Source organism: Mesoplodon bidens (assembly GCF_964165515.1).
Source record: "Mesoplodon bidens genome assembly, chromosome: 1".
In the NCBI taxonomy this organism is placed as follows: Eukaryota; Metazoa; Chordata; class Mammalia; order Artiodactyla; family Ziphiidae; genus Mesoplodon; species Mesoplodon bidens.
In genome coordinates, this window is record NC_138176.1 from 141,271,298 (window position 1) to 141,288,611 (window position 17,314).

At 40.0% G+C, this 17,314-nt stretch overlaps 2 protein-coding genes across 5 annotated transcripts in view; one reads left to right on the forward strand and one right to left on the reverse strand.

Annotated features, from left to right (window-relative positions):
* CORIN (corin, serine peptidase) overlaps positions 1–17,314 on the forward strand; it is a 230,071-nt gene that overhangs the window by 165,147 nt on the left and 47,610 nt on the right. For all 4 annotated transcript variants that reach the window (XM_081236190.1, XM_081236189.1, XM_081236192.1 and 1 more), the window contains 3 exons: positions 5,642–5,755; positions 8,069–8,179; positions 9,269–9,398. In XM_081236190.1, the coding sequence (XP_081092316.1) occupies positions 5,642–5,755; positions 8,069–8,179; positions 9,269–9,398 (355 nt within the window). The remainder of the gene's footprint in view (positions 1–5,641; positions 5,756–8,068; positions 8,180–9,268; positions 9,399–17,314) is intronic.
* Positions 230–608, reverse strand: LOC308618847 (large ribosomal subunit protein eL31-like; the record flags this gene model as incomplete). Its single annotated transcript, XM_081237119.1, has 1 exon — positions 230–608. The coding sequence occupies one exon, from the start codon at positions 606–608 to the stop codon at positions 231–233; it is 378 nt and encodes a 125-aa protein (XP_081093245.1). The 3' UTR covers position 230.

Below are 17,314 nucleotides of genomic sequence, written 5' to 3' on the forward strand. Positions count from 1 at the left end.
ATTGGGTTTTCCCCTCAAAACAGTACTTCTTTAATTTAGTTATAAAATAATTGATGTGTTGGAAATTCACGCTGTTTCTCTGACACGTCTGCAGCAGGAAAACATGGAGGTCAAAGCACACCATTTGTAAATACACTTTTAAAATACATGCGTTAAACATTTAGCAGTAAGTAGTGTTTGTTTGTTTGTTTGTTTTTGGCAGTTCTATAACCTTATTGGACAATCAACAGTTAGTTCTCATCCACATTAACTGTCTGCAGATTTTTGAAAGTGGCGAGAGGTGGATAGGTAACCAACATATAGAGCTTGTTTGGTGAATCTTCATCTTCATTACGTTTTCTGGGCAACTGCACATGGATATGGTATGGGACATTCCTTATTCCATTGGCCCAGACAGATTTGTTGAGCCTGGTGTCAATGCATACATCTGGAAATCTCATCTCCTTCATGGCAAATATCCGGATTTCTTTGAGTGCCCTAGGGGTGCGCTTCTTGAAACCCACTGCATGGATGCACTTGTGAATGTTGACAGTGTTTTCTCTGGTCACCACCTCACTGATGGCGGACCAGCCCTTCTTCTTCTTGCTTCCCTTCTTTGCGGGAGCCATCCTGCTGGGCTGGGAGTAATGTTGTTCTGAAGTGTCTCCTGCTCTTGTGGTAAATTTTTGTGGTTGAAGTTGTACTGATTGTATAATTGTTAGGGTAAACAACAGTCGGAAGTATTGTCATTATTAGAAATGTTTTCAGCAAGTGTTTGGAAGAATTATGTAAACGTGAACATATCATTCCAGAATTGCTTCATGGGAGAGAAGTCTAAAAGATAGGAGTGATTTACAGAGTCAGTACTACGTCAGTACAGAAGCACTTCCTTGTCTTAAAATTATAGTTTGTCATTAATTGAACATCTACTGTGTAGATGAAGCTGGCTGTAGATCCAGCAACTGGATGAAAGAAGCTTATTTTCAATCTAACATTTACCAAGCATTGATATCTAAGCAATGGAGAAAAAGGTGCAGATCTGGGCAGAGAAATGAACAAGAGGGCATAAAGGAAAGGTGAGCTAAAGAAAATAACAATGAGATTATATTTCTGAGCTTTGCCTTCATGCTATAGATATGAGTTTGTGAGACTGAAGTTAGCTTTTGCTAGGCCTATGTCCACAATTGGATGAGCTATACCAGCAGGAACAAGGTGGTACCTGGTCTGTGATGGGAGCAGCGAGTCTTCTCAATGGGTCAGTTAAATGAGAATATAGCTCAAACAGTTTTTTTTTATATCTACTGGAGAAATAAAACCCTTCATTACATGAATATAACATCACAATTACTAATTGATCACTCTTCTACATAAAAGGGTATACAACATACAGAGAAAGATAGACAACAATACAAATGCGAGTGTCGTTAAGGACCTTTCTGTTTATCTTCAAATAATTAAAAACCATTTCATCATCTATCTTTGATCTCCTCTATCTTTGATGTCCTCTTGGGTGATAGATAAAATGCAGTAAAATCTTTCTTTACAACCTGAACCTCTACTTGGAGTCAAAACCCCTTTAGGCTGTGTTTAAAGCCTCTGGCTCTGATATTTATAGGTTTTACAGCTTGATTTTAACAGTTTTCCAAAAGACTTTTTTTCCCTGTTTGGACTCCTTAATAGTATTTGTGTATTTCTCACAGAGAAGGACTTTACTGTGTGTGTGTGTGTTTTTTTTTTTTTAAATACTCCAGAGAGCCAGTATCCATGCCTTCATGTCTCTTTGTCCCTTTGCTTGTGGAAGAGAATGATTTCCTGCTCTGTGACTAGAAGACAGAGTGAGGGTCATTGTGTTCATCTCATGTCGCATACCCACAAATGTACTTTCAGAAGGAGTCTTCGGATTGATCTCTGATCACATTTAATCCTTCATGCTAAGGAAGAGACATTCTCCTTCCCTTTAGATATTTTGCTACTTGGCTAACTCTTTGCTATCTCATTTGGTGTCTTGGGCAGGCAGCCTGGAATGGTAGAGTGCTCTCTGTAGACCTAGACTTGGATTTAAATCCAGACTCAGCACTTAGAGGCTGTGTGACTTTTGGCCATTCACTTAACTTCTCTGGGCCTCAGTTTTCTCACCTGTAACATTTAGAGAAGAGCACTTTATCCCGCACAGCTTGGAATGCTTATAACATGCCTTACTCAGTCCTCAGAGCCCACCTGCCATAGTGCTAAGAAATCCAGGAGGCAAGTCCCCTTACAGGTCACCTCAGGGATCTCCCTTGAGGGAAGGAGTCCTGTCTAGCTTGGTATTATCTCTGAAAGACCAAGGTCTTATTTATGGCAGAGGAGGGCAGACTGGCATGTCACGTCCAACGCACAGGCTGGGCAGAGTCCCTGATTCACACAGTGAACATGGGAATCCGGGTGGAACCTTGTCCTTGAGGTAGTGCTTGTTTTGGTGGTGGATGTCCCCGTCTCCAGGATTACGGTCACTGAGGGTGGCTCCCACCCTGCAATTTAAAGCCCTTTCAAAGTCTTCATCCTGCCTCTTCACAGGGTACTGAGACAGCACGTCTTGAAGCTGATGATGTGAAGATGGCACCCCGAAAAGGGGTGTGACTAAGGAATTGGGAGGTCCCCTGGGGCTTTCTGGTCAAAGATGGGAGCTCTGTAACTTGTGCTGGTGTTGTTGCCCCTGACGGTTAGGCCCAGAGTTCAGAGAGGGAGGCAGCTCCTTTGTTCGGGCTGCTACCACAGATGCTGCAGCTGTTCTTTGAGATCTGGGCTCCATGGCCCAGGGTCACAGGCTCTGGAGGGGCCGTCACACCTGCCAGGCCTGAACCTCACTTCTCAGCTCCCTTGATTTGCTCTGAGGTTGCATCCACAGCCACTGGGGCAGCTGCTGGCCGAAGACGAGCAGCTCTACCCTGACAACACTTTATTTGATGTAGCTCAAGTTAGCAGCCCTGATGAGTGGACCCACTTACTCTGTACTGGCATCACTGAAAGCTTCTTAGAGTTCAAGAAGCATCTGCTTTGAGGTGCTTTGCCTTCTTCACCTATCATGACAACTGTTTTGATAGAGAAAATAGGTGCCCCGGTTCAGGTGGGATCTGCCTCTGACAGGGAAGCCTGCTTCGCAGAGATTTTGTGAAACTGAGAGAGAAAGTGAAGAACCCAGCAGAACGTCTAGCGCACTTAGGGTTGACAAACCATTCTGCTTTGCCCAGTACTGGGGGGGTTTCTTGGAAGCAGGGACGTTTAGTGCTCAAACCTGCAAAGTCCCAGGCAAACTGGGATGAGTTGGTCACTTTAGCAATACACGGTGGCCTCTGTGAGTGGGCGTAGCCATTACGTCTGTACGGGGGGAGGTGGCAGTTATTCTGACATCAACAATTATTTGGTTTCATAACCTACAGCTGCATTAAATATCCCATCCTATCCATACCTAGTTTTAATTTTTAATGGAGTCATAGCCTTTTCCTTTTAAAGCATACACTTAAAGCATAATTACACCAAAAATGTCACTTTAAAGAGAGAATGATTTTTTCACAAAATCATAGTGGTATCTTCCATGTGACTCATGTCTTGACCTTTTCATCCTACTTCATTTATGTTCATCATAACTCCACAAAGGAGGCATTAGGCCATGCAAACTTTTATTAGAAAAGAGAAGATACAGAAGGGAAATTACTGCCTGTAGAGTACTCATTTTTTCTTTATAGCAACCCTTTGTAGCAGGCGTTATTATTACTGTTTTAGAGATATGGAAACTGAGGTTCAGAGAAATTAAGTAACTTATCCAAGGTCATACAGCTAATGAGATTAGAGCTAAGGTTCAAATCCAGATGTCTGACTCTAAGCTTTGTTTCCTTTGCTCTTACCCCTAATGCATACTGAGGACAGCAACTAAAGGCTTGCACCTGCTTCCCTACTGGATCTTTATAAGGCTGGAGCAATCTATTTATTTTCTCTAAATCTCAGTTTCTTTACTTAGAAAATGGTGATTGTAATTCTGGCATTGTGGTATTACTGTAAGAATTAAAACTAATATCTAGAAGGTGGATTTATAGTGGATAATAAATGTTATCTTTTATTATGACCATCTGTGAGCATACAGGTCTTATGTCCCAGTAGATCGACTTTTGTGATCTTTTATCATTTCATTCCAAGTGTCCACATTCTTCTCTGTACTCTTAGGAATGTACCTCGTGAACAGTCAGAAAGACTCATGCTGTTTTCTCTCATCATCTACTAGCAAGTGATGTGGTTTGTGATGAGTCTCCTTGCCAGAACATGCCAGATGATGTCTGTATTCTTGGGTAGCTGAAAACTCCAGATTATGTTCCTATGAGTTCCTAGAATGGATGTCCCTGAGCCTAAAACCATTCTAGATGGTCAGCTAGTGAAGGACTCTCACTATTTATTTCCTACAGTTTTGCAGTCACATACTCTACTGCTGTCCTATATTTTTGAATGGTGAAACACTTAAAATCTAATTTTATCCCATAGTAAAAATTTCTCTTCTGGGGACTTATTTTGATAACTTTTCAATGAGATTTTTTTGTAAAGCAGATTATTTTCTCATAAGGGACTCCAAGAAACCTGAGTCAATTGTCTATGACATTTCTCTGAATGATTTGTACCAGATCAGATGAGAAATAGCATCTCTAAAGAAACCCCTTATTTCATCACTGCTTGGCACTTCATTCACCTTACACTAAATTACCTTTCCCTGGGAATGAGAGACTTTTCGTTCCTTACATGAAATGAAGTTCCATTTAAGATTCACGTGTATCGAGGTCCTGCTGAGGGCTAGCTGCTGTTCCAGGCAGGGGGGTCCAGGATGCTCAAAGATGAATACGTGTGGTCTCTTCCTTCTCGCCCCTCACAGCCTGGTGAGGGTCATGGATGCAGCTGGTGGTGAGGATCCAGCATGGTGAGGGTCAAGAACACATCAGACCCTTGGCATGTTTTAGTGGACGTATAAATGCGCTGCCTGTGAAGCAAATGACATTAAGTTCATTTTAAGAGCTTGTTATTTTATAGACAAATTACAGTTCAAGCTTATAGTCCTGGTCTTAGGCAAATTATGTTATTTTCTCATGTTAACTGATAAAGTTTCTAACCTGAGATTTCTGGCTACGTTACTGAAGTAATGGTTCTTGAGCTAGTTTTGCAGATATTTGGCATATAGGCGGAGCCTCTTTTGCTAAACACACAGATGGCCTCGCCATTAGTTGATTGAAATTACATTTTAAGATAATAGGCATTTAGATCGCTAGGTTTTGGCATACTTGCTTAAAAGCGTTAACTCATCATTTTATAGATGAGTCTTATGTGTTGGCAAATAGGCTTAAAAAGCAAAAGGAACAGCTAAAGATGAACGTTAAAGTACAGTTGCTTTTTCATATATTTTTTTTCGATTTCCCATATGTCACTTTTGATCTCCTGGGAGAGCTGTACTATTTATAATGCAGTTTGGAGATTACCAAGCATTTCTGCTTTCAAAATTACATTTTCCATGGTATACAGGAGTCAAAACTCATTAAGAAAAAAGAAATCATACCTTTATATTGTAATTTTTTTACATTGCTTGATCAAAGCCATTGTTATTTTCACCTTCATATCTATTGCAAATAACCTTTCCTTCTGTCTTCAGGATGTATAGAGAGAGATCTTTGGGAATGTCCATCTAACAAACAATGTTTGAAGCACACAGTCATCTGTGATGGGTTCCCAGACTGCCCTGATAACATGGATGAAAAAAATTGCTGTAAGTCCTTACTGTGAATTTGTGAATGTGATGTTTTATTTTAAACACTAATTACCTCTCATTTTGAATGTAAGTGAGAAATTTGGAAATATGTATCAAAAGCTTTTTGTATTTTCAGACCTTTTGATTAGAACTCCACTTGTAAAAATATATGCCAAGGGCCTCCCTGGTGGCGCAGTGGTTGAGAGTCCGCCTGCCGATGCAGGGGATACGGGTTCGTGCCCCGGTCTGGGAGGATCCCACATGCCGCGGAGCGGCTGGGCCCGTGAGCCATGGCCGCTGGGCCTGCGCATCCGGAGCCTGTGCTCCGCAACGGGAGAGGCCACAACAGTGAGAGGCCCGCATACCGCAAAAAGAAAAAAATAAAATAAAATAAAATATATGCCAAGAATACAATCAAACGTGTAAAATATATGCATAATGATATTAGTCTAGCATGATTTATAACATGGAAAAAATTAAACCACCCCAAATATCCAAAAATAGGGGGAACATAAAATACAACCATAAAATGAAATAATATGCAAACGTTAAAAATTAAATTAGAAGGATAATTTCTCATAGGTTCATTACATATCATTAGATGAATGAAACAAAACATAAAGAATTATGTGTACTATTGTGCTGAGTTTTGAAAATACATATAACCCCATAGAAAAAGATCAGAAGGGCATAATAAAAAGTTTACAATTGTAATCCCTGAATGGTGGAATTATTAAGTTTTTGTGCTTTTCTGTCTTTTCTACATATTCTGAATGAATGGCCAGTAGTTTTAGAATCAGAAAAAATATCTCCTAAGATGCGTTACCTACTAGTAACAGAAAGCCCAACTCAAACAGACTTAAACAACGAAGACATTTTATTCTTTTATTACCCTATGTATTGCATATGCCTTATATTATCATATAAAAAATCAAGTGTAGGGCCAGATGCAGGAGTTCAGCACCTCTTCCAGGATTCTTTACATTTGCTTGACCTCTGGCTGGCTCCTACCAGAGTCCAAAGATGGCTGCCAAGAGCATCTGGGGTGCCATGCTTCCCTGGTCATAGCCACTAGGAAGGAGAGAGAACCTCACCCTCACCTCTGGAACATAACTTAGGGCTTCACTCAGATTGGCCAACTTTGAGCTGGGTCCCAGCTAGCAGTCAGCTATCTTTGTGTGGATTCCAAAAAACACCACCTAAACAGCTGAATTGAAAAAAAGAAGCATCTTTAGGGAGAACCAATTAGAAAAAGATGTTGTTTCCTTCAGGCTAGGACACATGGCCTGGACAGCAGGGTTTGGGCAGGAACTACCTTGGAAATCACAACCTACAAAACCATAGGCCAAGACCCTGATCTCGGATCCCATCTTTACTCCTAGACTAATAACTGTACTCAGAGAAAAAAAATTGTAGTCAGAAAAATGCCATGTCTTGCTTAAATGAATCACAATCTTGCCATGGATCAGGGGCTTGTGTGCAGGCCTGAATAAATTCATGTTCCCTTAAAAAAGGAGGACATGGGGGGTGGGGAAGGGGGTGGGATGAATTGGGAGGTTGGGATTGACGTAGATACACTACCATGTGTAAAATAGATAGCTAGCAGGAACCTGCTGTAGAGCACAGGGAGATCAGCTTGGTGCCCTGTGGTGACCTGGATGGAGGTGGGCATGGGAGGGAGGTCCAAGAGGAAGGGGATATATGTATACATATAGCTGATTCACTCCATTGTACAGCAGAAACTAACACAATATTGTAAAGCAACTATACCCCAATAAAAAATAAATACATTTTTTTTAAAGGGAGGAAGAAAAGTAATAGATGCTAGGTAGGCAATCAAGGAGTTTTGCCATAGTTTTTAAAAACCCAAGAGAGAATTAGTGTGTGAATCTGAGAGTCATTTAATACTAGAGATTAAAAAAAATAAAATTACCCATAAATGTGGACAGAGCTGGTTTTCATCCTAGGGTGACTTCAGTCCGCTCATGCCCAGTACTCTGCTCTCGCCACGTCAGATTCTAGCCCTGTGTTCTAATCTTTGGTATTTCTGCTGCTCTGGGTACCACGTCTTCAGTCCTGTAGTTAGAACTAGAGAATCTCATCACTTGGAGACAGTAGTTCTGTTTAAATGCTTGCTGTTTGTATGGATGGACCTCTCAGAAATGAGATTTTATGAGTTCTGCTCTTCAGTCTTGACACCTGTTTGGAGGCCTCGGTGACCACATTTTGTCTTCCTTAGATGCTCCTGCTGGCAAACCATGATGTGCCTGTTAGTGATAATCACATTCATTCCTAAAATATATGTCTCCTTACTTCTTGTTCCCTTGCCAGCATTTTGCCAAGATGATGAGCTAGAATGTGCAAACCACGAGTGTGTGTCACGTGACCAGTGGTGTGATGGCGAAGCCGACTGCATAGACAGTTCCGACGAATGGGACTGTGGTGAGCTGCTTGTTTCTGCCATCTGCTCTATGCTCTGATGCCTGGCAGCCAGTTAAGCTAAATGAATCCTAACTGGTTTCACAGATCTTACTAAGTTCATGTGTTCTGGTTTACTATTATAAAAGCTGCCAGTGGTGATTTGTACATGTTATTTCCAACTCACAGAACACTTCCCCACAAGTTACTTCTCTGTTTGAAATGTCTATCTTATATGTAAAAACATTTGGGTTCAAATTGTTTTGACGATATAACTTTTCATTTGAATATAATTTTAAAAAAACTATTATCACCCATAATAAATTATCAATAGTCAGTCATTCTTGTATCATTGACACCTCCTGGAAGAGGATACTCAAGTGGTCTTCCATCTTCCCTGTACTCTCGCTCCAGATCCAGATGAGACTTCTATCTACTCCCTTACATGGACAGGACTTAAAGGCATCTCTCACCAGTATCCCAATGTTGCAGTTTACCATCTTGAGTTTGGTTCATTCTATCGTCCCACACTCATCCCTCTTTCCATTCCCTTGGCTCTTATTTCAGTCCTTTGCATCATCTGGCCAAATCACGGTTATGATGTATATTGTCATTAATTGTGCAGTGTTTCCACAAACAATCTATGGTGTATGAAGTACAGAGGATGCTCTTTGATAAAAGAGGAATTAGTGCATATACCAAATTAATCGGAAATTAACACATCCCTCTCACACACTTGCATTCTCACAGGCTTTCTTGAAACGATTTGAATGAAGTTGCAACTAGCTCCTTCTAATTATGCAAGTCCTTGGGTAAACTCATGGGAATGGGACCTGCCTGTGGCCGTCTTGTAACTCATAATGAAAAGTTAAGAACTGCCTTCTCTTTCACCAGAGTCTCTAGTTCTTGGAGGGCAGAGAACACATCTAATTCATTTTTCCATCCCCCGCCACACGGCAATCAGTGATTGGCACAGGGTAAGAACTCACCAAATGGTTCTTAGCTAAAAGAAATAAAAATGAATGTCTGCAAGTAAAGCAAAAGTATGTTATCATTTGGTGTCATGAGAAGAAATGTTTTAAATTAGGGTTTCCCCCCCTTTTTTCCACTCAGTGACCCTCTCTGCACATGTGAACTCCTCGTCATTCCTGACCGCTCACAGATCTGCCATGGAACACCACGTGTGTGCGGATGGCTGGCAGGAGACGCTGAGTCAGCTGGCCTGCAAGCAGATGGGTTTAGGGTAAGGTCAGTAGTTTGTAGCCCTGATGAATTTTTCAGAGGGCTTCACGGAACTTGGCAATAATATCTTCCTTATGAATGCAGAGTGAGTTAATGCTCTCAAACCTAGCCCTCCAAAGCATGGGACATGGATCAGGTGAAAGGACTGTATTTGATTACAGGCACCTGCTCTCAAGAGTGCGGGTTTCTGAAAACCTACTTTGATAAAGCCTCTAAAAGTAAATGAAGTCATTGTATTTTAAGGACTTCTGAAATGAAATGCTTTTATTACTTAAAAAAGCATTAAGATGGTTTCCTCTGAGGAAACTGGATGGGAAAATCTTGCGATTTCTCCCCCCCAAGAGGTTATTGAAAATTCCTTTTTAAGCAACATAAATCTTTTTAATAAGTTGAGAAATAGAACTTGAAGTTGCTGGTATTTCAATTTACCCTGTGTAATGTAGGAAATGTAAATTACGAAAGAGTTCACCATTTTTGCTTCTTAGAATGAAAAGCCACTCACTCTGGCTTTGATACAAACACACTGAAATCAATACATTTAAAGTTGGATTCTTGGTGCAGGGTTTTCTTTTCTAGTTCTATTGGGGTCGGAAAACAATAATTGAAAGGTCTTAGAATATATATGTGAGTGTGTGTGTGTTTATATATATAAACACACACATATATTTTTTTCTTTTACCAATGATGGATGTGAGATTTGGGGAAAATATAGAAATGATAGAAATAAAAGATAAAGGATTTATAAAATTCTAGAATAAAAAATTGAGTAAATGTCACTTCCCAGGATTCCACTAAACAAACTTGAAATAATTTTACATTAATGAGCCATCCGATTATGGGATAGCAACTGGCAGCCCATTTTTGTTATCCCAGTTTGAAGAATTATGTAAATACCAGCATCTTTAGCCCATTTTTCCCATGTAAAGTCCCACATCTTTGGAAAATTGAGTAACTGATGATATAATAAGAGAGTTTTAAACTTTGCCAGAGTGGAAAAATTATATTTGCCAAGATCGATTAAGTTATACTTTATTTTCACCACTTCCTTATTGTGTTTAAATGAAAGGGGATATGACTGTGATCAGACATAGATTAAAAGCTTTTTGAAGGAGCTTTGCTTTCCTCTCACCAGACACAAGGTTATTTCTTTTTCTTTTCTTTTTTTGCATCTCACTCTATTTCTTTTTATTTATTATATATTTTTTAACATCTTTATTGGACTATAATTGCTTTACAATGGTGTGTTAGTTTCTGCTGTATAACAAAGTGAATCAGCTATACATATACATATAGCCCCATATCCCCTCCCTCTTGCGTCTCCCTCCCACCCTCCCTATTCCACCCCTCTAGGTGGTCACAAAGCACTGAGCTGATCTCCCTGTGCTATGCGGCTGCTTCCCACTAGCTATCTATTTTACATTTGGTAGTATATATATGTCCATGCCACTCTCTCACTTCGTCCCAGCTTACCCTTCCCCCTCCCCGTGTCCCCCTCCTCAAGTCCATTCTCTACGTCTGCATCTTGATTCCTGTCCTGCCCCTAGGTTCATCAGAACCATTTTTTTTGTAGATTCCATATATATATGTTGGTATATGGTATTTGTTTTTCTCTTTCTGACTTACTTCACTCTGTATGACAGACTCTAGGTCCATCCACCTCACTACAAATAACTCAATTTCATTTCTTTTTATGGCTGAATAATATTCCATTGTATATATGTGCCATATATTCTTTATCCATTCATCTGTCGATGGACACTTAGGTTGCTTCCATGTCCTGGCTATTGTAAATAGTGCTGCAGTGAACACTGTGGTACATGACCCTTTTTGAATTATGGTTTTCTCAGGGTATATGCCCAGTAGTGGGATTGCTGGGTCCTGTGGTAGTTCTACTTTTAGTTTTTTAAGGAACCTCCATACTGTTCTCCATAGTGGCTGTACCAATTTACATTCCCAACAAGGTTATTTCTTAATAAGAAAACTTGATTATGTAATGACGGATAACTCCACTGAGAGTTCTGAAGGAGCGTCGGAACTACAAAGATTTTATAACCAGAAAATTCTTTTGACAAAAGCCACCTTGTTCTGTTGCAAATGGGATGAATCATGTTTAAAATATCTACTTTATATTTCTTCTAATTTTTTGAATATTGGACTTAAATTTTTTATTGTGGTAAAATGCACGACATAAAACTCACCATTTTAACCATTTTAAAGTGTACAATTCAGTGGCATTTAGTATATTCATAATGTTGTGCAACCATCACCATTATCTGACTTAGTTCACTAAGCATAATGTTTTCATGCATCCATGTATCAGTACTTTATTTCTGCTTATGGCTGAATAATATTCCATTGTGTGGATACACCATATTTTTAAATCTATTCATCCATTAATGAATTCCTCCATTTTAGTGGTCTCTACCTTTGGCTACTGTGTGCATATTGGATTTTTAAAAAAATCTCTTTGCTCCATTTCTTTAACATAGTGGGAAAATGTCATTGCAATATCTTAGGTATTTAAAATCTAAGATAGACGTTTAGATTTTTTAAAGATAACTTTATTTCATAGGAGGGCTAGGAAAATTTGAGAGAGCAGTATGGTTGGAAAACCATAACTGTTATTTGACTGAGCTAATGGGTAAGAAGTGATTCACCTTCGAAGTAAATGAGTACAAAAGGTAACCTTAGTGTTTTTGTACTTTTGGATTGCCTGCAAGTTTACTCTTCAGTTTATGTGGGTGGCTCATGAATTGACAGAGATCTGGAGAACCAGGCTGGGGCAGGAACACAGAAAATGGGCAAGACGAGGCCAAATTCCTGCTGTGGCAATGGGATGCTTAGGACCTGCTGTCACCACTGTCCCTGGAGACCAGTTACTATGCTGCAGACTCACAGTTCTGCCGCTGGTGCATCAAATTAACTCTAAGTAACCCTGCACCTTTGAGTCATTTCTTTCACATTCAAAGTCCCTAATAGGAGTGTCTCTTTGGCCATGGCTAGACATTGACCTACACTCCAGCTGCCAGAGGGAGGGGAGAGGGATGAGTTGTCCTCTTTTAGCTTCTGGAGTGGAGTGTCCACTCCATGGGCCTGCCTTGATACTGTCAAACATACTCTGCGTCCAAAACTTGAAGTTTAAAAAACAACCCCAACTAATTCTATTCAGTATCTTCCTCCTCGTTTTTTGAGCATCAGCTTGTGGGTCTTGTACAGGAGTAGGCACTGTGTGGAGGGCGCACAGGTGAATAACATCATCAAAGAGCCTATAACGTGGTGGGGAAGACATTATCTTGATACTATAATATAAATTCATTAAATCATTCATTCATTCAGTAAACATTTAAGAGAAAAGCACTGTCGTATAGTATCCAAAACGAACATAACTTAACTCCAAATAGATCACTCAGCTACTTCAGGGGGTATATTTTGTAGCTAGTTTGTTTAAAATGCAGATCTACACCAAATTACATGTTTTGCAGGGATTCTACTGAGATGCTTTCATGATAGAAGCAGTTGATTAAAAACACCTGCACTTAGAGTTTTTCAGACCTAAATCATGCTTTCCATGTCTAACAGCAGAAATGCTAGGCTCTCAACTAAGTGCTTGTCCAAATGAGAGGACTCAGAGTTCTTTTCTGAATCTGAAAACATTTACCCACATCTGCAGGTATCTCTAGAGTTCACCCCAGCTGGAAACATGATGACGATTTGATTAGACAAGGGTATAAATCAAGCCCCTAAATTCTCATGATGGTATATTGACTTTGCTACCTGCGTGTCCAGTATCAGAAACATATGGGCATTTATTTAATCAACAGTACAAATCAGAATTTAGACTGCCCTCTAATACTTGCCAAATGCTCAGTTGAGACATCTGGTATTTCAGGAAGTTGGTCTAAGGGAATGTGATTCTCTGTGTCTCTTGGCCTCATAAGCTTATCTCTATAAAAGTTAGATCATCTGGAAATAGGCTGTACTATTTTGGCAAAAATTCCTTTGTAGAGTTAGTTGCAATTTTATTTTATGCCCTAATCTTTTAGAGTTTGTCAACAGAAGAAACATCCTTCCAAAGAATGTTTCTGTGTCTTAGGCAAAACCACAAAGACAGTTATCTATTATATTACCTAATAGTCCCTGATATAAGGATTTACATTGTAATTTTTCCTAACATGTACTCCCAGGACAAAGTTTCTAACTTCACATTTCATTTGTCATGTAAGAACTATTTAATCCAGGATGGCTTCCTTATTGATTGATTGACTTCCATGATGCTTGGAGACAGATTCAGTCCTCTGTAGTAGTCAGTCTAGCCCAGGTTGCTGGTCCTTTACATGTAAACCATGGAAAGGAAATTCAAAACCTTGTAGTTGTTTTTTTAAAAATTAAGATATAATTCAGATACCATAAAATTCAGTGTTTAAAAGTGTACAGGGCTTCCCTGGTGGCGCAGTGGTTGAGAGTCCGCCTGCCGATGCAGGGGACACGGGTTTGTGCCCCGGTCCGGGAAGATCCTACATGCCACGGAGCGGCTGGGCCCATGAGCCATGGCTGCTGAGCCTGTGCGTCTGGAGCCTGTGCTCCTCAATGGGAGAGGCCACAGCAGTGAGAGGCCCGCGTACCGCCAAAAAAAAAAAAAAAAGTGTACAATTCAGTTGTTTTTAGTATGGTCACAAAATAGTTGTAATCATCATCACTGTCTAATTCCAGAACATTTTCATCACTCAAAAAAGAAACCCCATGCTCATTAGCAGTCACTCTCCATTTCTCCTTCCCTTCAGCCCTTAAAATATACTAATTTACTTCCTGTCTCTATAGATTTGCCTATTGTGCACGTTTCACATATAGAATCATGCAAAATATTTTTTGTCTGACTTCTTTCACTTAGTAAAATGCTTTTAAGGTTTATCCATGTTGTACTATGTATCAGTAGGCCATTCCTGTTTATGACTGAATAATATTCTATTGTGTAGATAGAGCCACATTTTGATTATCCATTCATCATTTGATGGCCATTTTGGTTGTTTCCACTTTTTAGCTCTTATTAATAATGCTGCTATGAACATTCATGTACAAGTTTTTGTGTGAACATATGTTTTCATTTCTCTTGGGTGTATACTTAAGACTAGAATTACTGGGTCAAGTGGTAGCTCTATGTTGAACTTTTTGAATGACTGCCAAACTGTTTTCCAAAGAGGCCACGCCACTTTATACTCTACCAGCAATGCATGAGAGTTCCAATTTCTCCATCTCCTCACCAACACTTGTTCTTGTTCATATTTTTGATGGTCTGCATTCAGAAATGATATTGTTCATTTTTTGATCTGGGTGACCAAGAGAGGGAATATATAGAGAGAAGATAAGAAGATCAAGGACTGAGCCCTAACATTAGGGGATCAGAGAAGAGAAGCAGCAAGCCAAAGGAGATGAAAAAGAACAACTAATGCAGTAGGAGTATGTGGTATCCTGAAAGACAATTGAAGAAAGCATATAAAGGAAGAAGTGAGGGTCAGTTCTATCAAATGCTGCTGAGAAGTAAAATGAGGACTGAAAATGACTATTGGTTTCAGCAATGTGCATGTCATTGATGTGAGCAGTTTCAGTAGAGTGAGGGGGCAAACACCTAAGAGATAGTAGGAAGAGAGAAAAGACAGTAAGTGTAGAACTCTTTGGGGAAATTTTGCCAAAAAGAGAAGCAAAGAAGGATGAGCAGTGACTGGTGAAGGAAATAGGGTTAGGAGATTTTTGGTCCCTCCGTTTCCCTAAAAGCTCTCACTATCCCATGACTGAATTTCTAATAGAGCCCTACCTGCTGTAATACAGACATTATGTTCAATTGCTATAAACTGAGTGTTCATGTCCCCCCCAAATTCATATGTGAAATCCTAACCCCCAGTGTGAAGGTATTAAGCAGCAGGGCCTTTAAGAGGTGATTGGGACGTGAGAATGGAGCCCTCAAGAATGGGATTAGTAACTTATACAAGAGACTGCACAGAGTTTCCTCTCACCTTTCACCATGTGATGACATAGCAAGAAGATGGCTGTCTGTGACTGAGGAAATGGGCCTTCACCAGACACCAAATCTACTATTACCTTGACCTTGGACTTCCAGCCTCTGGAACTATGGGAAATAAATCCCTGTTGTTTATAAGCCACCCAGTCTATGGTAATTTGTTATAGAGGCCTGAATGGACTAAGGCAGAAATAAATCATTTTCTGTCAAAGGTCTTTTTTCATTTGACATTTTTTTTTTAACCAAATACGTTTCCCAACTGGCAGGCCTGCCGTAACTAGCTCATCTTTCTTCAACTTCGTATTCTTGTACGTGCTCCTCCTCTCTTTCTGTACTGTCTGGTCTTTTATCTGTGCTCTGTAGATACACATTCCTTCCTGCTTCTGCCTCTGTGTGCATAGATGCATTGTTTTTACATTCCCTATCCAAATTCTTCAGGGCCTCGCTCAAGGCTCATGACTTCTGCGAAGACTTTCTCATCTCCTTGACCTCTTTTGGCCTGAATTTCCTGTGGTACTTAAAAATCAGTACTACACGATATCCCTCTTAATTCTACAATGCTGTATATCATTTGTGTGTGTGTATATATACATATATATATATATATATATATATATATTATTTTTTTTTTTTTTTTGCGGTACGCGGGCCTCTCACTGTTGTGGCCTCTCCTGTTGCGGAGCACAGGCTCCGGACACGCAGGCTCAGTGGCCATGGCTCACGGGCCCAGCCGCTCCGCAGCATGTGGGATCTTTCCGGACCGGGGCACGAACCCGCATCCCCTGCATCAGCAGGCGGACTCTCAACCATTGTGCCACCAGGGAAGCCCTGTTTTTCACTTTTTGAAAAGTCGTATAGTAATAAGTACCTGCTTGTCGTATTCTAAGTAGACGTCAGCTGAAGCAAATCCACGAAGTGTTGTTTTCTTTCACATGCAACTTCTTAGCTTCTCTGGCAGACATGTGGTTTGGGCATGGGAAATTAATTTCTTAACACATTCCCAAGAAGCTGCTAGTTAAATGAGTGCCTGGATGAGAAGAAAATCATGAAGTCCAATGTGTGAGTGTAGTATTCTCTGGAACATGCTGTTCTGAGGTAAGGAAGGAGAAGAATTTTCCTGAAAAAGTGCTACATCCTAAAGGGAGAGGAAATATTTTTTAAGGTCTACCATGAGACCACTATGTATGAGGGTTTCATAAGCAAGAGCAAGGTGAGTCTACCAGTTGTCCTAAAAGCATTTCCACATGATCACTATCAGCAAGCTCTGCCAAGAATTCGGATTATTTGTTAGCAAACTGAATCTCAAACTGTGTCAGTTGGGTTAATGAATAATTTATGAAAGTAAATGGAAACTTCTCAGTGGTGTAGGGAAATTCACCGTTATTAACTGGAATAAAACTATGCTAGATCCTGGATTAAGCACATTTTTTTTTACTCTCTTACATTCCATTTTGTGATAAAAATGTTCACCATTAAAAAATAGATTCACATCAGGATTTATAAAACCAAAGATGGTTTCCATGAGTTCTCCAGAATTGTCAAAACACACCTTTCCACCAAAAATATCAGGGCTAATTGTGAGCAAGAAGGTCTTGGAATGGGGAAGAATCAATCTCTGTAAAGTCTTTGGGAGCATCAGATTCTCTAGTCATCATAGTGCATTGCCATTGGCAGGAATATGAATGGGTCCTAGGTAAGTAAGAACATGATTTACAACTTGAGAATCCCCCAGAAATTAACCAGAAAGACCTGTGTTATTTCTGTTAGAAGTCCTTATATGGCAGCATCCCCCTTTTGGAACTACACCAGAGACTCCTGGTGATGACTTAACTTCTTCATGTTTTCTTTGAAACCTACTGCAATTTGGCTTGCTTTTTACCCCCAAGACAGGACTGATAGTAATG